Source organism: Vanacampus margaritifer, chromosome 17 (assembly GCF_051991255.1).
Source record: "Vanacampus margaritifer isolate UIUO_Vmar chromosome 17, RoL_Vmar_1.0, whole genome shotgun sequence".
Classification (NCBI taxonomy): Eukaryota; Metazoa; Chordata; class Actinopteri; order Syngnathiformes; family Syngnathidae; genus Vanacampus; species Vanacampus margaritifer.
The window spans coordinates 17,453,017-17,477,405 of NC_135448.1; the positions used below are offsets into that span (position 1 = coordinate 17,453,017).

At 40.4% G+C, this 24,389-nt stretch overlaps 5 protein-coding genes across 10 annotated transcripts in view; 3 read left to right on the forward strand and 2 right to left on the reverse strand.

Annotated features, from left to right (window-relative positions):
- Window positions 1–291: 291 nt before the first annotated feature.
- Window positions 292–6,015, reverse strand: LOC144037441 (protein S100-A13-like). Its single transcript, XM_077548941.1, has 3 exons — window positions 5,859–6,015; window positions 3,009–3,140; window positions 292–1,051 (listed from the first exon to the last, which is right to left on the reverse strand). Exons 1-3 carry the CDS (start codon window positions 5,865–5,867, stop codon window positions 881–883), a joined length of 312 nt encoding a protein of 103 aa, XP_077405067.1. The 5' UTR covers window positions 5,868–6,015; the 3' UTR covers window positions 292–880.
- On the reverse strand, window positions 5,915–10,568 carry thap7 (THAP domain containing 7). 4 transcript variants are annotated; one of them, XR_013288894.1, is made up of 6 exons: window positions 10,513–10,568; window positions 9,878–9,957; window positions 9,632–9,778; window positions 9,225–9,326; window positions 7,965–8,986; window positions 5,915–6,030 (listed from the first exon to the last, which is right to left on the reverse strand). XR_013288894.1 is itself a non-coding variant. In XM_077548937.1 (6 exons), the coding sequence occupies exons 1-5, from the start codon at window positions 10,513–10,515 to the stop codon at window positions 8,017–8,019; spliced, it is 1,302 nt and encodes a 433-aa protein (XP_077405063.1). In that variant the 5' UTR covers window positions 10,516–10,568; the 3' UTR covers window positions 5,957–6,030; window positions 7,974–8,016. The 4 variants fall into 4 exon arrangements, 3 of the variants coding, with proteins under 3 accessions (XP_077405063.1, XP_077405064.1, XP_077405061.1); XM_077548937.1 differs by having other exon boundaries at window positions 5,957–6,030; window positions 7,974–8,986; XM_077548938.1 differs by lacking the exon at window positions 5,915–6,030 and having other exon boundaries at window positions 7,964–8,986; window positions 9,632–9,769.
- Window positions 9,232–17,675, forward strand: LOC144037440 (protein TMEPAI-like). Of its 2 annotated transcripts, none has more exons than XM_077548940.1 (5): window positions 9,232–9,355; window positions 11,119–11,537; window positions 15,681–15,838; window positions 15,928–15,978; window positions 16,629–17,675. In XM_077548940.1, exons 2-5 carry the CDS (start codon window positions 11,348–11,350, stop codon window positions 17,058–17,060), a joined length of 831 nt encoding a protein of 276 aa, XP_077405066.1. In that variant the 5' UTR covers window positions 9,232–9,355; window positions 11,119–11,347; the 3' UTR covers window positions 17,061–17,675. The 2 variants fall into 2 exon arrangements, with proteins under 2 accessions (XP_077405066.1, XP_077405065.1); XM_077548939.1 differs by having other exon boundaries at window positions 9,252–9,355; window positions 11,071–11,537.
- A 309-nt stretch (window positions 17,676–17,984) lies between these two features.
- ssr2 (signal sequence receptor, beta) lies at window positions 17,985–20,094 on the forward strand. Its single transcript, XM_077548740.1, has 6 exons — window positions 17,985–18,074; window positions 18,607–18,767; window positions 18,874–18,972; window positions 19,372–19,480; window positions 19,559–19,636; window positions 19,700–20,094. The coding sequence occupies exons 1-6, from the start codon at window positions 17,994–17,996 to the stop codon at window positions 19,808–19,810; spliced, it is 639 nt and encodes a 212-aa protein (XP_077404866.1). The 5' UTR covers window positions 17,985–17,993; the 3' UTR covers window positions 19,811–20,094.
- Window positions 20,095–20,966: 872 nt separating this feature from the next.
- Window positions 20,967–24,389, forward strand: part of LOC144036895 (death-associated protein kinase 2) — an 8,629-nt gene continuing 5,206 nt past the window's right edge. For both annotated transcript variants that reach the window (XM_077547843.1, XM_077547844.1), the window contains exons 1-3: window positions 20,967–21,062; window positions 23,960–24,124; window positions 24,255–24,389. The exon at window positions 24,255–24,389 is cut by the window's right edge and continues 87 nt beyond it. In XM_077547843.1, the coding sequence (XP_077403969.1) occupies window positions 24,063–24,124; window positions 24,255–24,389 (197 nt within the window). In that variant the 5' untranslated portion in view covers window positions 20,967–21,062; window positions 23,960–24,062. The remainder of the gene's footprint in view (window positions 21,063–23,959; window positions 24,125–24,254) is intronic.

The window sequence follows — 24,389 nt, forward strand, 5'->3', positions numbered from 1 at the left end:
TTAAAATTACATTCATCTGCTCCAGCACACCCCAAAACAAACTAAATCATAAATAAAAAAAAACACTGTGGGTTCCAGTTGTCGTTGATTGGACCAATAAGAGCCGTTTCTTTCTTGTTGGGGTCCAACATGGGAGATTCCCGACACATTGACGATGCAGCAGTGCTTCTTTTGAGTGTTTGTCATTGTGTCATTTTTCATGTTGCCGTTTTGTAAAACCATGTGGCGGAACCATTGGATGTGTTCCACTCAAAGAATTGTTTTGATTCCAGATCATTGCGACAACATAGCTGGAGGTTAATTGTGCACAAGGAGTGAATTTATTCAAACATTATTTCACAAACTGGTTCTAGTCAACGCTGATCTCATCCAACTGCCAATAAAATACATTTAATAAGTAAACATAACCCTTTTGGACAACACCCTGACTATACATGAAAAGGAAAATAAAAATAATGTGAGTTAATGATTTATCAGGTATGACCTTTTGTACCCATTAAATTTGATGCATATGACAAGATATATTCATTTATATTATACTTTGATTAAGAGCATCAGCAATCCCAAGGTTAGTGAGTTCATTAACTAAATAAAACAAGAAAAATACAAAAGCTTTTTTTGTGAGTAGGTTTGGTCAGAAAGAAAACTAGCCTGCTTTGGATCTGGATTTTATTACACAACATATGATGGAAATGTTAAAACCTGTCATATAGAGATGATAGCGTATAAAAATGGAATGCCTTGCACGTGGGCCATCTTCTTTTGGATTCTGCCCGACACCTGATGATGATGGTGGGTTCTACATTTCAAGGGAGGGTTTGGGGGCGGAATCTCGGAGATGTTTTTTTTTTTTTTGTTGTTGTTGGTCGGTTGAGCGTCTTCACAGGAGGGCGCAGCTGCACGAGGTGCCCTTGTTGCCGCCGAGGAGGCCGTGCTGCGAGGAGGCTACATTCTGGATTAAGTTCCAGAAGTGGGAGAAGGAGATGCCCTCGCCGTCACCCACGCCCATCTTCCGCAGGATCTCGCTCAGGCCCTGCTCTGTCATGAAACCCTGCGGAAGGCACCCAAAATATGGATTTGACGCACTACATTTACCAACACAACATGGAAATGCATGAGCTAACTGAACCTCTTTTTAGCGGCCCACGGCACATGCTACAACAATATTTGACATGTAACCTGTTTTTTAAAAAAAAAAGGGTGGGTGGGTAGTATAAAAGGTGAGGGTGGGGGGTAGTCATGTCACAACAAGCAGCTGTTTGGGCAGTTAGTGAACAAAATGTATCTAATCACAAAGAGAATTAAACATAACGCTAGCTTAATGCTAACACACAAATTAAAACGCATACACAGATAATATAATACACACAGGCATATATTATTGATCCTCTGCAAAGAACAATTTATATCAGCGCACATTTACGGTCTATCCATATGGCTGCATTATACTGCCACCTGGTGGCCAAGGCACGCACACCAGAATGAGGTCCACCATGTATATTGAGTTGAAGCCCAAAAATTGCTTCACTTCTTTACATTCTATTTAATGGTGTCATTATTGTATTATTATTATTGTAAAAAACACATTACAAACATTATTTTGGGACGCTGGAACAGATTAACAGCTTTTCCATTCATTTCTATGGAGAAAGATGATTTGTACTGTACACTGGCTTCATATAGAGGAACTTTTCTTTCTTTGCGCCGCTTTTTGCTCCGTGTGAAAGTCCGATTTTGTGAACATATCAACACATTTACAATCCTGACACCTTAAAATAAAAAAATATACACAATTGCTTGATTGGTTGATAGTGGTGTGTTTAGTAAATTAAAGGTGAAGAATTTCAAAGTGGCTCTTGGGTTCCACTAGTGTATAAAGTACACAAAAAAAGTATTATTCCAGCAACTTAACACAGAGAACCAATCAGATAAAAACAGCCCAGGACACGCCCATCTCCGGTTCTCACCTCCACCTTTGTGTCCGAAGAGTAAATATACCTTGAGGCTTTAAACAGTAACACAAAGTATGTAAGGCTATATTTAAGCTGCGTTCCTTCTTCTGCTCGCATCGGCCAACGGTTAACTGGAGGAATTCAAAGCATGTGCTGAATGATCACGGGGGCTGTCGGAACCGTAAAAACACTCACGTCAGTCAGGCCCACTAGTTAAAAATTAGTTTTTTTGTTTTTTACTTGTAATGGCTTGACACTCATATCTAAATCAGAAATATTTTTTAACATTAAAAGGAATGGAAATGTCCAAAGTGTGCCCAGCAAATGACTTGATAAACCAGCTGGGTGAAGATCCAAAATGTCTTAGCCACAGACAAGTGGCAAAGAGTAAGCAGAGCTGCAGTGAGTTTGGTTGTGCAGATTAGCGTTAGCATCTGCTAAGTGACACATACATGATTTCTCCATGGGGTGGGTGATACTTATGAAGTGCTGCCTCCCTGAGTGAAAATACTTTGGTCTTTTCCATATTCTGGGCTCCACTTCCATAAGCAGAAGCCGCTAGCCTTCACCACTAAGTAAAACAACAAAATGAAAGCACCGTTTTTTTTTGTTTTGTTTTAAGGCAAAAAATAATAATAATAAGGCCAGCACAAAAACTTCAATCCATTTTCCTACTTCGATTGTCCAACAGGTCCATTGGACCCACGACATCTAAAGTTCTCTTGCTTGAAAAAAAGAACAGCTATCTAGCTAGCAAGGTATCAATCATGGTGTTTACGCGCAGCGGAAAAGACGACTGGACAATATGTGATTAGCTCCCAAGACTGCGAGTGCGGTCGAGTCTGGTTTTCCGCTTTCCACCCCCTTGCGCGCATCTTTTCGAGACGTCGCTCTAACCCGCCGAGGCGCTTACGCGACACAATCGGACACACACGTTGTCCGAGCGATCCTCCTCCTTACTTGTGTGAAACGTGTAGCCACACCCAAGATTACTAGACATCCCTTAAGTGTGTGTGTGTGTGTGTGTGTGTGTGTGTGTGTAGTGGGGACTCTTACCTTGGCCAGGTTGGGCATCTGAGAGGACAGAAGCCCTTTGAACTCGTCCATCTTTAGCGTGGGGCCGTTGTCGGCCGAAGCCGAGTGGAACTGGGTGACCAGCGTGTTGATGGCGCCCTCCAAGTCAGAGTACTAGAAAAGTACAAGATAAGAAATTTGAAAACGGTAGACCTTTAGGCTGTTTTTTTTATTTTTTAAATTGGGTTCTACAGGTGAATTTAGTATAGTATCACATTGCGTTACAATATTCCAGGCAGCAGAAGTGTACTGGATGAGATGACGCATTATTTAGAAGAGGCAGATAATTTGTTGGAAGGTTTAAAATTCCAGTAGCACAAATGCTAATTCCAGCTAGCCAATCTATGACGTTTCGTATGCTACATTAGCATTAAGCTATAACATACGGTTTGATTGAACATTCCTCTTTTGTTTTACGGGACAAATTACATTCAACTTCAAATATCATTTGGATAATTAAGTGAACGAGTGAGAACAGGAATACTTTGAAAAGTGTGTTTTAATAAGTTTAAATACATTTAAATGTTTAAAGCGTGTGGGAGGGGTAAAACTAAACATGTTTATCTACACATGTTGTGTTGTCTGCTGCACCTTGAAAGGAGAATCTGCAATTGTCCAGTGAAAATAAAGGCATTGTATTCTATTTGCAATATTAGTTACCACTAAATTCCAGGACACTTTGGCACATTTGAATCAATGTTGACCCACACTATGTTTAAAAATGATCATTCCGCTATATTTGTGTTTCTTTGGTACGCCAAGTCATTGTGACCCATTGTTTGTTTAACCATTTAAAAAAAAAAGACACAACGGGAGGCTTTTAAAAGGCATCTAAATTGTGGATCGTTCTACTTTTCAGTTAAGACCAAAAGGGCCTTAACTGCTGAAATCGCTTCAGGGTCAAAAGCAGACAAATCATCACCAGTCACCAACCAGTCATGAGGCTTTTGAACTAGAAATGCAAGATTGTAGACCACCGTAATGCAGCCCGTGGACGAGCAGCCTCCTTCAAAAACTATCAAGTTCCAACACCAAAATACAAACAAATTCAGAACAAGTCAGTAAACTCCTCTTTATTTTATTTTTTTTTATCATTTTGCGCCTCAAACTTTCTTAAATTTAAGAGGTGTGGCCTGGTGGGGTCTGCGTGAGTATAGGCGTGAGCTGTGGCCGACAGCAGCTCCTACGTAAGTGTGCTCATTGTGTTTATGTGTTCTACAGTTCGATAAACTGCTGAAAAGTAAAAAATAAGTACTACTTATATTTTTAAAAACACACACGGAAATGAATGGAAGGGGGGAAAAAAAACGCAATGTAGCGGGGGGGGCGCTAATGGAATAGCAAAAACCTGCAAATAGCCCCTAAAAAAAAGTTCTTAACTGCCTATACACAAGATTGTTTAAATGAAACTCCTCAATGCGTGTCAACGTAGCTCCTTGGCAGCAAAACACCAAAAGATGGAAAAGCAATACTTATCATGCCAATTTGCGAATGCCGAAACATGTAACAAGTTCCAACTAACATCCAGAGGAGGGCCTGTCAGTTTTGGAGATCATTTTTTTAGACAACAGTTCCTCTTATGTGTTACTTGTTTTTTTATGACTTTTTTTTCCAGAAACAGAAGCGAGCCTGACATCACATGACACACTCAAGTTAGTGTTCTCGTCTGCAAAAAAAAAAAAGAAAATAGCAATGACTACTAGTAGCTATTCTATGCATGCAGGCAGGCAGCTTTGTCTCACATAGACACTGAAAAAAAAAAAAAAACACCACACCCTTGTTCTTTTAAGAATGACAAGCTGCTGCAAGCCCTTCACCTCTGCACGTGACGTCATTTACAATACAATGGTTTAGTGGAAATCAATCAAACTTGAGTTTTACGGGATTTTTGGGTGAGCATTTTTAGTCACTTCCAATCATAAACTGCATAACAGATTTTGCATTGGTGTACAGTTTAGCCATGATTTGACCAATATCGCTTATGGTTTGTCATGATTTTCATCTTTGTATTTGAATATTTAAAATACAGCAAACGTATGTTTATTTGTTAATATTTTTGAGGCATGGCCGACTCGCAGAATGGACATTTTCAAGTCAATTATATGATTGCCAATTTCTTTTTGAGACTTATTGCTCAGATTTTGATGAGTAATAAAACATTAATACAGGGGTAAACAACTGGAATTGAATTTTAATTATAAAAAAATATTACAAATTAAAAAAAAAAAACTGGCTAAAACGCTGATTATATTCAAGTATACAAAATGTGTTTGTTGCATTGCACTTTTAGTTTGGCCCTTGTGGATTTTGAAGCCCCTGATTATCAACTTCGGTGGTCAAGTGGATCCCATCCAGCCTTTCTAGTTGACTGAACTTTAAAAAGAAAAAAAAGAGAAAAAAAAAGAACGCCATCATGTTTTAATTAAACAAGTTAATAACGCGCGTGCGCCGTCCGACTTTTGGAAAAACTTCTTCATACATTTAGGGAGGGGCCGCTTGCAAGCGTCGCCGTACCAAGAAAGTTTTGCTTCGAAACTGCCTCGCGCGCTACTTCAAGTGTGTGATTAACGACACACAGACAGGCTAGAAAGTGGTTTTATGTCACGAGAATGAGTTCCAAATCGCTGTTTTGTTGACTGCTTTTTACGCACGTCCTCGACTTACCGCTTCGAACGTGACGCCCACAAAGTGTTTTAAAAAGCGAACATGCACGCGTACTTTTACAGCTAACAAGACATAAAGACGTAGTTGTAAATCCAAAAAAAAAAAAAAAGTGAGTGTTTGCTTGAGAAATCAATGCGAATTTGCTGGCTGGTTGCGTCGGTTTCCTACCTGAGGCATGTCGACTGTTGGTGGTTCGAATGTGGCAACTTTTACTGGTCCTGCGTGTCAATCCACTCCTCTCCCTGTGTGTGTCACTGTGCGTGTGTGTGTGTGTGTGTGTGTGGATCTGCGTTGTTGTCAGCAGCTGGCAGACGTCCCGGATCCTCCCTCCTTCCTCTCTCTGCAAAAGACAAGAGGAGGGGAGCAGGAAGAAGGAGCTGTAAAAAAAGGGAACCAAATGCGCCATAATGTGACATCATGACACTGTGTGTGTTTTTGTGTTGCCATTGTGATTGTTGGGTGTGTGTTTTGTTTAAAAAAAAAAAAAAAAGTGTGTCATGTCCCTCTGAGGTCCTTCCAGTCAACATTTGTAAAGTTTTAGTTTAGACAGTCTTGTTGCTCTCTTTTTTCAATTTTACAAGCTCCGTGTTGACATTTTTAGGAAAAAACATGCAGTGCAATGATTTGCATTAAAGTGGAAGCATGATGGTTAAAAGCAGCTTTGAAATCATAGTAATAAAAAAAAAAAAAAAGGAGGGGGGAGGAGGAGGACGAGGAAACAGGCGCAACCGCATTCCTTCTATCTGGTTTTATGAGCGAAGGCCGTCACTGGGGTGTGTGTAAGTGTGTGTGTGTGTGTGTGTGTGTGTGTGTGTGTGTGAGTGAGGGGGCTGCTCCACATTTTGGTTCAAATTAACCACAGGAATTTATTCTTTAAAAAAAAAAAAAAAGGCCGAATTTTTGCAGCAGATGTTGAGCATTTATTCAAAGATGATGATGTCCTTGAGGGGGTGTTCAGGGTGTGTCATGTTAAATATGATCTACATACTCTGTTGGGAAGGTGGGGGGGGGGGGGGTCATCCAAAACAAGCCCCCGCCCACCAGAAGTTACTCAAATATGGGAAGAAGGGGTCGCCTGCCACACCCCATTAGTCAATTGTTTCGGTATGATAACATAACACACACGCATAGGTAAGGGGTGCGAACACGAATGTCCATACATTCCAAACCAATGGCAAACACTGGTGTTTCCATAAGATTATTAGGGGTGTGGCTGTTAAGAAAAATACAACTCATGTTGACTTCTGGCGATCCCATGAGCAAGTAGGATTGTGAACAAAAATGTTGCACGTGAATTCTGGGAGGAGGGGGGCATTTATTATCGTGAATTGGTATAAGGTTGTTAGGGTTGGTGCTCTTAAAAAAAAATGCATAGTAGAATACTGACATATTGTGGGGATTTATGTGATTTCCATATCATTATTAGGGGTGTGGCTGGTGGGAAAAAAAACTTCACTGAGTCCAAGTCAGCTTGAAAATGTAGTATGTTTATGTATCAAAAATTACACTGTAGTCAGTACAATACTGACACGGGGGTGGGCGAAATCTTTCACAATCTGAATTGGAACTCTTAAAATGATTCGGGATGTGGTTCTTAAAAATTGAAGATGATTTTGAATTTTACTGAGCCGGAGAATTTAGTAGAATTGTGCACAAATAAGATGCACTATGAGTTGACATTTTCTGTGGGGAAGTTTTCTTATTTAGATTATTGGGGGGGGGGGGGGGGGGTGTTTCTTAAAAACACAGCTCATGCAGGTTCTGAAAAAAAAAAAAAAGAGGCAACATTAACGTCTAGTAAGGCTGAGAATTCACTAGGATTGTGTACGAAACTGTATGTGTGTGTATTCAGGGCTTCTAAGTGATTATTAAGGGCGTGGCTCTTAAAAATGCAACCTGTGCCCACAGCTACACTTGACTTCCAGTGATCCTTAAAATTTTTGGAAGAAAAAAAAAACCCCATACTTTTAAAAGGTTTTATTGTTGATTCCATGAGATTATTTGGGGTATGGTTATTTAAAAAAAAAAAAAAAACTTAACATGAACTGAAACTGAAAATTAAGTAAGGTTGAGAGTTTTATACTAGTTGCGGTGCAACTAGAGAGATGCTTTGATCTGTGAGTTAATTCTGAGATTATTTAAGATGTGGTTCTTAAAAATGCAACATGTGCGCACAGCTAATGTTGACTTTTGGTGACTTAAATGTACTATAATACATTTTCAAATAACATTCTATTTTTCTGAAGGTGAGGTTTCAAAAAATGATTGAAATACCGTTCTGACCCCATTTACTCTCGTTTGTTGAACACAATCACTTGTCAGTTTGTCAGTTGGCAAACTCGTTGCTGAGTTGCAGGTGGAAGCCCTCCAGGTGTTCTTTCAGTTTTTTCCTCACGTCGTCACTGGCGAGACTCGAGCCATCGAGGACTGGTTGGTGCTGGCTTTCCCTTACGGTTGGGCCGTCCCCGTTCTCAGAGTCCAGTTTACACACTGGGACGGCCTGGCTGCCGACATCCTCCGCGGTCGAACCGTTTTGGAACTGGTTTTCAGTGGGGATGGGGAACAGGATCAGCTGTGCCTCGGCTTCACCTTGTATCCACATCAACGACTGTTGCGTGTCCTGATTGTGAGACTCGCCTTTGAACTCACAATATTGTGGAGGTTGGAATGTAAGCGGGTGATTTTGAGAATTTGTCTTTTTCGACTTATGCGGTTCTGTAAAGTCTTTCTCAGGAGACTTCACCGAGTGCTTCTGGAACGCTGGGTCCACACTGTCCTCCATTTCGGACAATCTGTAGCCTCTCCCGCAGTAGCAGCAGTACTTGTCTGCATGGCTTCCTCGAAGACGGCAGCCCCCCCTGTTCGCGGAGTCATCTCTGGCCACGTCCATCTTCTGCTGTCTGTCGCGTAGCCGCAGCAGGGACCCTCGCAGCCGGTTTTCCCGGCGCCGGGCGGCATGCAGCTGCCGCAGGGTCTTCTCCAGGTAGTCCACGGCCTTGTCATAGCGCCTCCGCCACAGCAGGGGGCAGAGCTGGGCGTAGCTGTGCTCCTTGGGCAGGTAGAAGCCCGGGCGCGGGGGCAGGCGCCGCATGTAGCGTGACGGCGAGACGGGGCGGGGCGGCGACGAAGGCGGCGGTGAAGGGGTCTTCGAGAGGCGCCCCCCGTCTTCTGCCGTCTCTTGACAAGATGCGGGTTGCTCCTCATTGGTCTCCCCAGCTTCAATCGATGGTTCAACTGTGAATTCATCTGGAGTTTGACACTTAGCAGTGCTCTGCTCACCTAAAACGTCTCCATTTCTATATGGTAAAACAGACACAGCGATATAAGCAAACAGACTTCACAACAAGCAGCAGTTTGGCAGATGTGGTCAGAGAACGATTAAAATCGTATGTCAATGCACCGCTGTATTTAAAATTGGCATAGAAATAGGCAGATCAAAGACTTCATTGGTAGCGTGCTTTGACACTTGAAACCCAACTATTTGTATACAAGTAATCAAGACGACATTTTTCCATAACATGTCTGCTGCCACACCTGTCTTCTTGTTTCAGGACCTTCCCCAGCCACTTGCATTTTCCCGCACATGAGGAATCAAACACTGTGGGAAAGGCGTCATCCCTCAATCTCCTGATGCCACTAATAAAAGTACAAAAAAGAAGCAAGTCGTGAGTAGTTTTCTCAGTTTAACAGCAGAGCCCGTTTGAATGCTGTTGCTAACCAAAACAGCAGCAAATAAACACTTGCTCCGGTATCTTGTATGAATATGTGTTTGGGTTATGGAGACCCTGAACTACACTCACACTTGTTTTTTTGGTTTGAAAAAAAAATCCACTTTCACTCAATAAAAATTAAGCTTATATTATTCTCAATTGCAGAAATACTGTATTTATTACCCATAAACAAGTAGTGACGCGGGTTATTTGGTCTTGGTGTTTACTGACCTACAACTTGTTATCTCAAAGCTCTCTGGTGTGAAGTGCTTGGAGCAAAAGTAGATAAAGTTGTTCTGAGGGTCCCAAGAGTCGGCTCGACGGGAGTTGCAGATCCAGAGGTTCCGGCGAGAGGCTTCCTTGGGCAACCTGTGCCATCAAATAGTCACAGTTGACGACATCATAAACGTTCAGTCTATAGCAAAGTTATTCAAGAAAAAAAAAAAGTTTTCTATGTAGACAATGCTTTATTATTACTTGTGAAATGTGATGCCAGCATTACGAGTCTCACGATTGTCACGGGATTTGCAGCCGCCAGCAGAACAGTGTCTGGGCATCTGAAAGAGGAAAAAAAAAGTAGGCAAAAAAAAAAGGACACATTTATTAAAAGTTTTACTATAATAATAAAAAATAGACAGAGCGCTACTAATTCTAAATATTTAAACATTTTAAATAAACAATGAAATACAGTAATACAAATAAACACAAAGAATGAATTGACCCCACGAAAACAAAAATCATAGCCCCGGTAGAAAATATAACTTTTTTTCCTGCCACGCATGCGCACTGCTCAATTGCTCATGTAGCTGCTATATGCTAAATGTTAACAAGACCTCCATCTTATAGAAATTCAGCGTTTGTACAAACTACAAAAATATACAAATATGCCCCAAATATAATTTTTCATCACGTAGGACTTGCCAACTCCTCTGTAGCCGAGTTAACTTTGTGATGCTAATTTAGGCGAGCGTCAAAGCATGCCAGAACGAAACGACCCATCTCGCTAACGCGCCATGAACGCAACGGAGCGTCATATACGTCAATTTTTGCTTCACGTCTTAAAAAAATATTAATATTCGACAGTTTGGTGGTTTATTGTAAAAGTATACTACCATGCGCCCAAGAGTTGACCTCAGGAAGATGGCTGCCGTGTCTTTCTGGTACCTTTTTCCGGTTTGACTGACGTCACATTTTTTGGTTTTGTTATTGAAGCTTTATTGAAAAAGTGGAACGTTACAGTTGGCCTTACAAACACAACTTTTATGACTAAAGCATACAGTATAGCGTAAAATATTAGCGAAGGCGACGTTAATAATATTTTTTAAAGGCGTATTTTTCAAGTATTACCGAAATACGTAAGAATGAGTATTATATATATATATATATATATATATATATATATATATATATATATATATATATATATATATATATATATATATTAATTAAAAAAAGCTGCATGTGGTAACTATTTTAAAAAATAAAACAGTGTTGAGTTCTCAAAATGGGTGTTTGTTTGATTTTGACTTATTTAAAAATACAAGAAGCAATGTGGGTTAGGGTTAGCACCCCCTAAAGTTGACAACATTTACATTCTTCTGGTGTACCTAATATTGTGGCCACTGAGTGCATATTCTCATGCATGAAGGTAATAGAGCTCTTGTCTGCAGGTCACGGTCAGCTATGGGGGAGTTTTTTCTTGTTTTGTTTTAATGCAGAGGCTGTCTGGAGGATGTGTCTGGCCGTCCCTCCCCCATCCCAGTCCTCCCCCACGAAGTTGGGGGGGTGGGTTCGCTGTAAATCACAACCCCTCGTAGCAGTCAGACTCGGATGCAAAGCACCGGAGAGGGCATCTTTTCTTTCTTCCCCATCCTATGGCGACATTGCTGGAAGTCCGAATGAGGATCCGAGCTCCTCCGGGGGCCGCGGTCATGTAGCCAGGGTTGCATGCGGAGGCTCCGGGCTGCCTGCAACGGCGGCGGCTCCTCCTCCTCCTCCTCCTCGCTCCCGCAGCTTTCCCGGCGTCCCGGCGGCCGTCTCATGCGAAACTCAGCGGCCCTTCCACGAAGCTCCAGCCCCGCACAGTCCAATGGTTATTGCTCTTGCACCGGACCTCAGCCACAGGGCATGGATATATGTAAGTCACCTGCTTTATCCCCTATTATTCGTCATTTTCAGGGCTGGGTTTGACGCGTACTTATGCTCCCATTTGAATGTAAACGTCTTAATGATGCGATATGTCTGCAGGTGTATCTCAGCCTGAACACAACTCTTCCCCCACTGCATGATTCGATTATTTATCAATTTGACCATTTTGCGATTTGTTACAAGGGGTCTGCAGTGTAGGGAGGGTGCATGGTACAGACTTTACGTATTTGCAGAAAATTGTGTATTTTGGCTGCAGGGTACCCCTGTAACAATATAATGCAAAGAAAAAAATCCTAAGACATTATAATGGTCACTGCACTAGTTAAGCGCCAGTCAACATTTTTAATCAGTACTTACTACTCAATAAAATCTGCTCTCCCTCTTTTTTTGATAACTGCACCAATTTCCATATAGCTCGTGCATAGATGTGCCCAATGAAGTGGCTAGCTAAGCTTGTACTTCCTGCTCTTGTATGGAAATATCGTGTAATGCATGTAAAAAAAAAATATGACGCAGCAAGCAACTGTGGCTTTTTAGAACAATTCTCTGGTTTGTTGTTTTGTTTTTACTTCCATGTGTAGCATTTCAAGGCATACATAACCCATGTTTACATTCTCTGAACACACTCCACGACGCTCCGAACTGCACTCACACAACACCACACATTCACACATCTAAGTAAACAAAAATACATGAATTATACTTGTACATACATACTGTATATGTACACTATAGAGAGCAAGTAGTTTTTACTTAGAGTGTTTAGGGATTCTCTATTATTTAAGTGTTCGAAATTCCATAGATAGTAGAGATAAATAGGCTGAGTAGTTTTACTTGATGTTAGATTGTTTGCATTAAAGCTAGCTAGATAACTAGACAGCTACTGTAGACAGACAGACAGACAGACATATAATGAAATATTGGAATAAGATAAATGCAAAAATATATTAATTAAAGATTATTTTTAAATAATTATATAATTTAATAAATATATATATATAAAAAACATGTTTACTGATCTAAAAAAATAAAGTCACCTCACATATTTTTGAGTGATGAAAAACAAAAACAATTGAATCAAAGCAGTGTCGTGATACAACTGATGCGTCAACAATTCTGCATTTATTCCCATAATGCAGATTTTTGATGAGCGTTAACGCTGACCGTCCCTCAGATGGACTGATTTTCATAATAATACGAAATATGATTTTATACATTGCAAGGCGATTTTTAGTTCTGAAGGGCGATGGTGGGAACGAGGCCGGACGGGGGTAAAAACGAAACAAAAAAACACGCATCCAGATTGATTTACGATGCACCAGACTCCTCATTATAGCGGCTGTCTGTCTGGGGGTCGCTCCTCCCCAAGGCTGGGGGGTAGGTAGGTGGGGGTCAAGGGTGAAAGGTGAAGGTCTGTCAGCCAGGGTCTGTGTCTGACTCTTTGTCTTCTTCCCCTCGCTCTTTGTTTGCACGGCGCATAGCGAACACAAGATATTTTGTTTTGTTTTTTCTATCCATCCAGCCAAACTATTAGTCATACTTTTATTTTCGATGCGCACAATTTTTTCTAAGTCGTCATTTTTGGGTGCAATCGTGGATCACTGTTGGATGCATTTAATTGCACCGCATCTGTTCTCAGAGTACTTTGAGATCAATACAGAAGTCAAAACAGACCATCGGGCCCTCAATTTGACCTGCTTATCATCTCAAAAATTCAGAAAATATGTCAGTTGAATTCTTACATGATTTGTATTGCATGCAGATGGATAGATTTGTACTTATTACTTTATTTTAGTTTTATTTATGCAGTCATATAGATTAGCGGAAAGAGAGGGTGAGTAGGTTCCCTTCCGTTTCATTTAGTGCGCAATAAATAGCGTGAGCAGTTTGACTTTATTGTTGTGTGATTTAGTATTATTGATGGATGAATAGATCCAAAAGAATCCTGGCAAATGATATATCCTAAAATTACGCAATAATAATATTTAGAATAGATAAAAAAAATATAATAATAGCCTGATATTCATTATGTCCAATACTTTTTAAAATTATTTAATTATTTGTTTTTAAAGTTACTTCCATTTTTTTATGAGTGACAAAAAAACAAAATCAGTACTGGGTGGAAATGAAAATTCTTCTGAGCAAAAAAATCTTTAAAAAAAAAAAATAATCAAAAAGTGGCGAGACAAAAATGATAAATCTGTACAATATAATTTGTTGAAATGTAGAAATCTCGACATTTCTATATCTATATAACAGAAGTGCTATTTTTATTGGAAATATATGTCTTAAAAAAAAGCTCATCAACATGCGGCGTTTGCATTTATTCAAATCAAGGTCAGAGAGGCAAGGTCACAAAAGCAGCGGCACATTTGCATGCACCATTTTTGAATATTAGATTGGGATTAGAGACATAGCTAATGAGCCAGATGGCGTCTGATCTGCTGCGCCCTGCCTGCCTTCTCTCTCTTTCACTGGCCTTCCCGAGTGTGTGTGTGTGTGTGTGTGTGTGTATTGTGTCTAGACGCGTCTGGGTAATAAATGCTCCAATAAATGATCCCCCACAACCCAGACCACATGGCTCATCCAGCTCGTATCACCCCCCCCCCCCCCCCCCGCTACCATCACCCTTCTCCCCTTTAGTTTTACAATGCAATCACTCCCCTGTTTTAAATGAAGCAAAAATGCGTCAAAGGAGCCCCGGCAACTCACGCTGTAATTATCATCGCAGCCGATATAGTGATTAGCCGGGAGACGAATAGTACTGCTTTATCCCACGAGAGTTATATTTATGCATGTCAGTCAAAGCAATGCGTTTATTATGTCTGAAAAGGCATAATCTTGGTCAAGTTTTGAATTGAATTGAATTGGTAAGAATGTGTGCAACACAGACATGAGCTGATTCAAACCAAACTGGCAGTATTGATGTGTGTTTTTGGCCATGGCTCCTTGAGACTTTTTTTTTGGTATATCTACTCATGATAGGCATGTTTACAGAATTTCATATTTAAATCAAACTGGATTTGAGGGCTGAATTTTCAAAAAACCTTGCGGACAAAAACTGAAGGCCAAGTTGACAAGTTGAGGCCAAAATGACAGTAACAATGCTCACTTCGGACCAAAATGGCAGATTTCCTGTGTGTTTTTTGGCATCGCTTCTTGAGACTTTTTTGTACGTCTACACAAGATAGATATGCCTCCCAAATTTCACGTTGTTAAGTGAAACTGGATTTGAGGGCTGAATTAAAAAAAAAAAAAAAAAAACTTGCGGACAAAAAACTCAAGGCCAATTAGAGGCCAAAATGACACTAAAATAGTCACTTTGGACGAAAATGGCAGATTTCCTGTGTGTTTTTGGGCATCGCTTCTTGAGACTTTTTTGTACGTCTACACAAGATAGATATGCCTCCCAAATTTCACGTTGTTAAGTGAAACTGGATTTGGGCACGTTATTATGACCACAAGACATGAAAATTGCAAAAATTCCCAATAAATGTCTGCTTCAAGCTAAAATGGCAGACTTTACTTATCTGGTATGGTTTCTTGAGACTTTTTTTGTGTGTCCATTCTTGCCAGACATGCCTACCAAATTCCACACAAAATCTTAAGGAAACGTTTGATTTTAATGGGCCACAACAACTCTAAAATGGCCGCTTCAAAACAAAATGGCAGACTTCCTGACTCTTTCGGTATGGCTTGTTGAAACTTTTTTTTTTGTCTAGTCATGATAAACATGCCTACAAAATGTCATGTTGCTCAGTGAAACTACTTTTGGGGCTAAATTAAAAAACAACAAGACAATTTTGATGCAACAGTCCTCAGCGTGGGGACTTTTGATTGTGGTATTAAAATGTTTAATTGTACCTAATGTGGACAGGAAATTAATTAAAAAAAAGATCAAGTTTGACATGTATTTTCCTTTCTTTGTCATTTGAGGTTGACACAGTTGCCTCTTAATAAATAACTTTATTTATAAATGAGCTTGAAAGCCGCGATTTTTTATTATTTTTTATTATTTTTTGTCAAGGAAAGCTGCGGCCCAGTTACCATGACGACCAATGCATCACTTTAAACAGCGCCCGTGTTTTCTAACGTCAGCTCGCCTTCCCTCCAATGTCTCCCGTGTCCGCAGCTGAACTGGAGCTGGTTCAGATAATACTTATCCTGCTGGCGATGAGCGTCATGGTGGCCGTGGTCGTGTGCCTTCTCATCCACTACCGCCTCGTCGCCCTGTCCCTCCTCGGCCGGCTGGGCCACGCGCAGGAAGTCCCGGCGGCGGAGGTGCGACGGGTGAGTGGCCAGCGATATATAGATAGCGATTGCTCCGCGTCCATTTGGTGGTGAACTTGTTGTAACGAGCCTCTGCGTGTTTGTGTCAGGATGCCAGTGGGTGGCTGAACAACGTGCTGAGTCAGCATGGACAAGGCCAGGTGAGTCATGCTTTTTGTATTGGCTTTTTTAATGCACAAAAATAACAATAAAAAAAGTGTCTTTCACTGTAAAAAATAAATAAATTATAAAAAAAAAAAACGCACATTTTCCGGTGCCAGAAAATCACTGTGATACTTCAACAGTTTCAACAAGGGGATCGAACCCACAACCTCAGGGATACAAGACGACCACTCTACCACTGACCCACATTGCCACTGTTGATTATAATTTTCGATCTAATGAAAAATGTATACTTGTTAGTGCTGATGAGTCAATTATAGTAAAATTAAAACATTTTACTGCTAATTTCTCAGTAAATATACATGTTTTTTTATTTTTTTTATTTTTTTTTAAGGTTTTAAAGTTGAATTTTATATTTATTCCATTAAATAATAGACAAATATTTGTAAAATTACAATAATTTGTGAATGTATTTTAATACTCAATATATGTATTTCCAGTTTTTTTTTTTTTGTAAAAGTGTTTTTTACAGTTACAGTGATTTCATGTTATTATTGGCGTGTAAAATCTGAGTTTATTTTGTAAATTAAATGATATTTTTTAAATAAAGAAAAAAAAGTAAAATTCTGTTACAGTTTTTTTTTACAGTGTAGATGAGTGTCTCATCGCTTTATCTTCTGTTTTGTAGCCGATTCGTGACCAAACTACGCCGGTTTTGGTGCAGCACCACCACCTGTGTCGCCTGCAGCCCACCTACCCCTACATGCCGGAGGAGACCGTCAACCTACCCCCCATGATCAGTTTGCCCGACGGAGAGGAAAAGGATCCCCGCTGCTTCCAGCAACATCCCGAGCTGAAGCGCTCCTGCATTCGCGCGCCTCCCAACCGAAACGTCCTCATAGACAATTGCGCACACAACACCGGACCACGGGCGGCCAAAAGGGAGTCCGCAAGTGGCAGCGAGAGGTCCGAGAGCCCCCCGCCCTCCTACAGTGTGACGATAGAGGGCCCCTATTGTAAAAATGTCCCCCCAGGTCCGAAAAGGTTACAAACAAGCTGGAGCGCCGCTGAAAACACAACCTCCACCGAGGTCGTCCCTCATAACTCCTCAGTCACTTGAGAGACTCAACCAAACTTTTGTTCTCTGTGATATTTAAATGCTATCAAATGTTTTCTATGCGGTGCTAAAAAAAATCTTGTGTTTTTGTCTATTTTTGTAAGCTTTTCAATGTCTTTCTGCTATACATTTGGATTCAGTGCCCTGATAAACATTAGTCATTACTCACAGAATGTACCGGGCTTTGTAATGCAAAAGCGAGCTGAAGTTGCACAGAGAATGCTTCTGCTTTTATATTATTTTTCGAGCTGCTAAAGCTTTTTGCTTGAGTCCGAGGGGCGTATATCTATACTTTTATCACGTTATAGAACCAGAGGCAATTTTCTGTTTTTGTTTAACACTAACGGCGACATTAATGTCACCATCTCAAGCACTTTTGCCTCTGAATCGACAAAACACGGGAAGGAGGAGGACGGTTCCTCCATATAAGCCATGCACAGCGATGTACTCTCGTCGATGCAATTGACTTGATCGGCACTGACCTGAGTTCAAGCTACAAGTATAGACGCTGAATTTTGAGAGGAAAAAAAATATCCTTGTCGTTTACATTTTCATGTTATTTAACAAAGATTTTGTATTTATAAGGTGTAGCAGTTTACAATAAAAGGCTGAAAGTGATGAGTGTCATTGCTTATTTCTACAACTATAGTTTTGCATGTTCGAAGGAAGCTAGCTTTAGATAGATAGATAGATAGATAGATAGATAGATAGATAGATAGATAGATAGATAGATAGATAAAGATAAAGCATCTGTGATTATTTAAAAATATATATTTGACATATGATTACTACAATTGTTATTTAAACATAATATTTAAATATTAATACAAAAAAAAAACATTCGCGTGTATTATCAGAGGAAACAGTATCACCTCCAATACGTTAGAGGGCGTTGTGGAACTGACAACCCGCATGCAGCGCCTCCCGGTACACGTCATGCCAACTGGAGTTTTTATGTTTTGCGCATGCGCGCCTGCAACTCCTTCGCTACACGGGTCTGAAAAGAGGCTACAGAAGGTAACCATCTCTTCTTATATTTTCTTGGTTTCCTCGTCAAATTGCACTTTTAACTCGACATTGACACTTTATAACCAGACACTAAAACATGCTTTGACGTCTGATAGCCGTATTAGTGTAACCGTCTTGTTTTATATGGAAATGTGCTAGTGCGGTCTGGTCCACGTATGCGTCTTTGACAATCTGCTGGATGCTAGCGAGCTGAACTTTGATTGAACGGACAGAAAATGGTTCATTATTATTATTATTTTTAGGAACTGTAGTCAAATATAACATTGGACCAAGTTGTAGTGATGACTGCACTTTGATTTTCTTTTTAGTCCCGTTGTAAACACAGCTGTGACTCAATATTCGCTCGTAACTACATTTATGTGCATACTGCATATACCACCTTTTTAATAAAATATGTTAATACTACCACATTTAACATTTGTACTACGGGTTACACGCTAACAGCACTACTGTACCCTTCAGAATGATGATCAAGTTGACTCGAATGCATATAAACATGAGATTGTCTCTTTCTAACCAGATGCTGAAGATGCTGCACATCTTTTTGGTCCTGGCGCTGCTCGCCCTGGGCTCTGGAGAAGAGGGCGCCCGTCTGCTGGCGTCCAAGTCCTTGCTCAACCGCTACGCCGTGGAAGGCCGAGACCTGACCCTGCAATATAACATTTACAACGTGGGCTCCAGGTGGGAACGTGTCTTATGACGTTTGCAATATTCTACCAATGGATTCATTATTGAGCTCTCTTTAACTGTACATATTAAAATCAAAACAATTTGCGTTGTCTTCCAGTGCCGCTCTGGAGGTGGAGCTGTCAGACGATTCTTTCCCCCCTGAGGACTTTGGAATTGTTTCGGGAATGCTGAACGTTAAATGGGACAGGATTGCGCCGTATCCTTGAACCCGAGTGTCTTATTTTGGAGTTTGTTGCTAACAGCGTCGACAAATCTATGACGACAGCTCACCAAACACACCTCCATGTTCCCGCTTCCAGTAGGATCCACACTGGCTGACACTCGTTTAACTGTCATCTTTGTTTTTGTGTCCTCACTGGATGCGTCTGTACGGAAGCGCCACTGAGAGAGTTATAGGGAAAGGTTTTCCTCACATTTTTGGCTGCACATCTTTTAGTTTAATAACATCCATCTATGTATTTATTTATACATGTCTCAAATTTAAATAAAAATGTGCAGACTTTGAAACAGGTACCCTGCTAAAGATGTTAATTAGTGTTCGAGTTGAGCTACTCATACTATGTCTGTTGTCAACCTTGACTTGGGGGACGTTCAGAGCCAGCAATGTGTCCCACACAGTTGTGCTGCGCCCCCTAAAGGCCGGCTACTTCAACTTCACCTCGGCCTCTGTCAGCTACCTGGCTCAGGAGGGCGGACAAGTTGTGGTAAGAATATTTTACATTTTAATTCAATTGATTGTAACAGTTGACAGCGAAGTGACAGACTTGCTGTTCACGTTCTAGGTGGGATACACCAGCGCCCCCGGCCAGGGGGGCATCCTGGCTCAGAGGGAGTTTGACCGCCGCTTTTCCCCGCATTATGTAAGACAAACACACACGCGCACACTTTGTGGCCTCTCCCCGCTCACCTGTTTTGTTTTCTAGCTGGACTGGGCCGCCTTCGGTGTGATGACTCTCCCCTCCATCGGCATCCCGCTCCTGCTCTGGTACTCCAGCAAGAAGAAGTATGACTCGCCTAAGGCAAAGAAGAACTGAGGGGGGTGGGGGGATAAATACACCTTTTTGGGTTTCAGACTGGAGGGTAGGGAGGGTCTGTAAGGGGTTAAGTTGGCGCAGGTGGTCTGACAAGCTTAATAACCCATATTGGGGGGTGGAAGGTGTGCCAGTGATTCAATGTCTGCAGGAAGATGTAAGCAAATTGGTTCTTCATGAGAGAATTACAGTGGCAGTTACTACTGTTTGTAACTGTATGTTGAACTCAGTTTTGAAGTTGTTAGACTTCAGTATCAATAAAAACAAGTTTTTTTTTTTTTACTAAACCTGGATCTGATTGGTTTCATTTGTTCACTCTCTTTTTTTTATATTTATTGACCTTTACTGAGAGATACATTGGTGACATTCACTCATCTAAACTGCATGTGTGTTTTTAAATACAAAATCCACTTAACTAGTATACACAAACAGTTATTTTACTATACACTATGCTACTAGTTTGTTACAGTTATTTGTTAGGGCTTTTTTATTTTTAAACATAGTTTAGACACAAATAGTTTTAAATAATATATTGTAGTGTAAAATTATGTTTTTAACCATAATCCACTTATAACATGTTTTGATGCCACCGATTCCTATCAGTTTATAAAATATAAGCCTTATAATACTAGGTGCACTATACAGAATAGCTAATAATTGTTTAAATATTTTTTCCCTCATATGGTGCAAATTTGGTGGTTTTATTGTGGTAATAGTTTCAAAACTGAGACAGATGATGTCGTCTTCAATTGACAGCAAGTGGCAAAATTAGTTCTTAAATGTATTAATTGTTCGTGAAAAGTAATGGTTATCAAATTCATTCTGGACCAAAATATTAACTTTTTACCGCGAAAAATTGCTCAATGGGTAAAGTATCATTTTAACAGTGCGCTTTCTTTGAAGTAGTTCCGGTTTTATTTTGAAAGCGCACGTCGTTCTTTCATGCGCTCTTGACATACATACATACATAAACAAATAAATAAATAAATAAATAAAATGACGTGTTCGTAGGTAAAATATTGCCAGCAAAAAGAAGGAAACTGAGCGGGCCTCAACATTCTCTTAGTGGGAGGTGTCGTGCTCGTCGTTGGGAACCGAAAAGTCCCGTCTCGCGTGACGACATTTCGGACATGACATCAGCGACGTGCGAGTCGTTTCCGGATTCTCAGCCTACGTCGTCGTTCAACGTCGTGAGGTTGACACTCCGCGAGCGTTCACACGGGAACCCAGCCGAGAGCAACGCACCTCCCGCCGGGTGAGTAAGCTCCCTTTCCCTTTCCGCATGCCAGCACTCGGTGTTCTTTCTAACTCTTCGCCACTTTATATTTTTGCACGATCCATTTTGCATTAGTCTTGTGATTTAAAGTCAAGCGCTCTTATTTCTATAGCGCCCATTTCCTCGACATGTCACAACAGGTTGACATGTACAAGATGGACATGTTGGGACACTACTCACAAATATTTGAATATTTTACTTTTAAACGTTTATCAGCATAAATAGTGTCAGTGTTACATTATATAGCTGATAAATAAACGTCACAATGGCTGCTTGTTCATCAGCCATACAGACTCCCCCGAAATACATATTTTCTTAACATTTTTATGACAGTTGGTGCCAAACAAAGCATTACTGATGTAATTGAAAAGGTTTGTGTTTAACGAATAAAATATGACTATTATTAAAACTGCATGTGGGGATGATCTGGACCTCACACCTGCCTTTTGATACCAAATCCTCCAAAAATTGACCCCAAAAGCGAAAAACAAGACATTTTTTTTGTGTCCTGTTATGATAGACATCTCCAGTCAATTACATGTTGATAGCTGAATTTTATTGTTTAAAACTTTTGTAGCACTTGCTGGCAAATACACAAAATGAAGGTTTGAAGAGTGGCTTTTGCACACACACACAAAAAAAAGAAAAAAGTTAATTATTCAGAATTAGCTGTCTGTTTAATACCTGTTTCTTCCATTTGGACAAATTCCCAAGTTGGAGACCAAACTCTTCGACTTCCTTTCGTTTTGGGCTGGTGGGGTCTCGGTGGCCATTTCATGTGTCCCGTTATGATAAAAAATGTCCACCCAATTTTGTTATCAATGCAAAAATTAACATTAAGATTCAACTCTGCGCTAATGATGATTTGGAAGGACAGTGGAAATGACAGCCTGCTCATTATAGTTTGACGGGTTCACAGCAGGGGTGCCACATGCCAACGTTGGCCAGGAGGCCGGCCCGCTACGGTCAAGTGGGCGGCATTATTCTGCTCAATGTGATGCTGGCGTGAAAACAGGAGTTCGGAAAGACGTTCTCATCACAATTTATTTAAAAATGGCTTAAAAAAAACCCACAATTTCTGTTGCCAATTAATCTAGTTTATAGCTTGGGTAATTATATTAACTCTTTGACTGCCAGACGTTTTCAGAAAAGGGGTGCTGTGGGTGCCAGCCGATTTAAGCATTTTTGACTGATCTTTCAAGGTCCACAGAAAATTATGTGTTTGGACTATGGAATCACACATACTACCAAATGAAAGATTGGACTCTCATCTTTCATCAGAAAAAAAAGTTTGTTTCTACCTTATTCCGTTTTTCAGTAATCAACAAAAGAAAATGGTTAGTTTCACCTCTGTTTTGAAAAAAAAAAAAAAAACGTCTTTTAACGTCTTTGGCACTCCTCCATAGGATTTTACTAAACGTTATTTAACGTTTTTGGCAGTCAAAGAGCTAAAAAAAAAAAAAAAAAAGATGTACTGTATATATGATCTAAAATTGTATACTATTTGTTGGATTTATTATTATTATTTATTATAACAATAATTATTCATTGTAATAAGCGGCACAAGTTGCTTATCCAGAAGTACAACTTTGCATCATGCTGTCGCACGGTATGAGAAATGTTTCCAGTTTTCTGTAATGCATCGTCACTTAATTGTCGGAGGAAAAAAAAAGGGTTGATGCCAAAAAGCAATGCAGTGACTCACGCGTCATGCTTTCAAACGACTGCTTCGCTCGTCATTCCCTGGAGACGGGCCACTCCTTAACTTGCTGGAGAAACGTGCCAGATATAATAAGAAACATGAGAAAAGTTTGAAAGTGAATGCTTTGGAGAGGCGGAGACTCGTGGTTAAAATGACATTACAAGCCTGAAGTGAAAGTAATGAGAGCGTCGCGGAGCGCTGAGCTGACATTCCGGGGGTTAAATAAATATCCTGTCCAATTGTGGCCTAATGCAGCGCAGCTTAGTTTGGTTTAACTGTCGCTGCGTGCCGCAAGCAGGGAAGTGGGACAGAAAGTGGAAGTTGAACACAGCCCATGTCCTCATACGTTTAAGGCGGGGTCGCATGGTGACTACCGGGGTCAAATGAGGAGGACGGCAAAAAGTTATGTGCCGCCATCAAGCATCTGGATTGTTTTAACGGAGTTTTTTTTTTTTTTTTAATGCGGCGCTGAAACGATTGATCCAATGACTTAATGGACGTTCATACACAAGCTTTTGATGACCACAATTTGCGCGGTCACTCAACACCGACTGGTTAACGGGTTCGAACCAGTTAAGTCAGCCAAGTCGACACGCTCATTTGCTGACGCCCACGTCACTCACCAGGCCAGGCCTCGCCTTTTAAGGCACAATACACACAATAGACAAAACTAATACCTGGACCTCACGTTAATGCAAAATCCATTTTTATTTGATTAATCGTTGGGATAATTGGTGGAACTCAGTTGCAGGTTTTAATATTTTAACAGGATTTAAAAAATAAATTTTTGATATCCAAATTAACCATTTTTTTTTCTATTCTGGAATGCAAATACATGAATTCTAATAATCTGCATAAAAAAATAACAATGATTTTTATTTACTTTTTAAATTTTTTTTTTTGCTTTTCTTTTTTAAAAAAAAACTCCAATATTTTAATATTTTAAACTGATTTCAAAAATAAATAAATACTAATAAATATCTTTTTTGATATCCAAATATTTTTTTGTATTCTGGAATGTAAATATGCAAATTTTAATAATCAACATAAAAAAAAAGTATTTACATTTTTTTTAATAGCTTTTCTTTAAAAAAAACAAAAACAAATGTGGAAGCTCGTGGGTATCAATAATAACGTACAGAAAAGATTTAGTGTAATTGTGCCTTTTTTTCAGGCGCCGACGCGGTGGATGATCATGCGCCATTTAGGGTTTAACACAAATTAAGCGTCCCCGTACGGACAAAGAAGAAGAACGAAGCCGTGCCAAGTGAATCGACATGGCCATGTTCAAGCCTGAGAACGTGGAGGACTTGTACGAGATCGGAGAAGTACTCGGGAGGTACGAATAGGGACACAGATTTAATTTGAAAACGTTCAAGCTAAACATAAGGGGCCCACAAACGTAGCCTTGTGGGATTCCATAAGCCATTTGTTCTACCTCAAGTTTGGCCTTCCCCGTAACTTCTCAGCGGCCATTTTGGCGAGGTCCGCCGGGTCCGCGAGCTGGCCACGGGGACGCTCTGGGCGGGCAAGTTCGTGAAGCTGCGCAAAACCTCGTGCAGCCTTCTGGGCCTGGAACGGAGCCGCGTGGAGCAGGAGGTGGA

Bases quoted from the DNA above. Each gene is read 5' to 3' on its own strand.
- LOC144037441 (XM_077548941.1), bottom strand. The intron at 1,052-3,008 runs GTAAGAGTCCCC...TGCCTTCCGCAG, and splicing joins AGATGCCCAACCTGGCCAAG to GGTTTCATGACAGAGCAGGG.
- thap7 (XM_077548937.1), bottom strand. The intron at 9,327-9,631 runs GTCAGTAAACAC...TACTTTTATTAG, and splicing joins TTTGAGATAACAAGTTGTAG to TGGCATCAGGAGATTGAGGG. The intron at 8,987-9,224 runs GTGTGGCAGCAG...TTTACCATATAG, and splicing joins GTCCTGAAACAAGAAGACAG to AAATGGAGACGTTTTAGGTG.
- LOC144037440 (XM_077548940.1), top strand. From the start codon at position 11,348: ATGCGGAGGCTCCGGGCTGCCTGCAACGGCGGCGGCTCCTCCTCCTCC. The intron at 11,538-15,680 runs GTAAGTCACCTG...CCGTGTCCGCAG, and splicing joins GCCACAGGGCATGGATATAT to CTGAACTGGAGCTGGTTCAG. The intron at 15,979-16,628 runs GTGAGTCATGCT...TCTGTTTTGTAG, and splicing joins GTCAGCATGGACAAGGCCAG to CCGATTCGTGACCAAACTAC.
- ssr2 (XM_077548740.1), top strand. From the start codon at position 17,994: ATGCCAACTGGAGTTTTTATGTTTTGCGCATGCGCGCCTGCAACTCCT. The intron at 18,768-18,873 runs GTGGGAACGTGT...GTTGTCTTCCAG, and splicing joins ATTTACAACGTGGGCTCCAG to TGCCGCTCTGGAGGTGGAGC. The intron at 19,481-19,558 runs GTAAGAATATTT...TTCACGTTCTAG, and splicing joins AGGAGGGCGGACAAGTTGTG to GTGGGATACACCAGCGCCCC.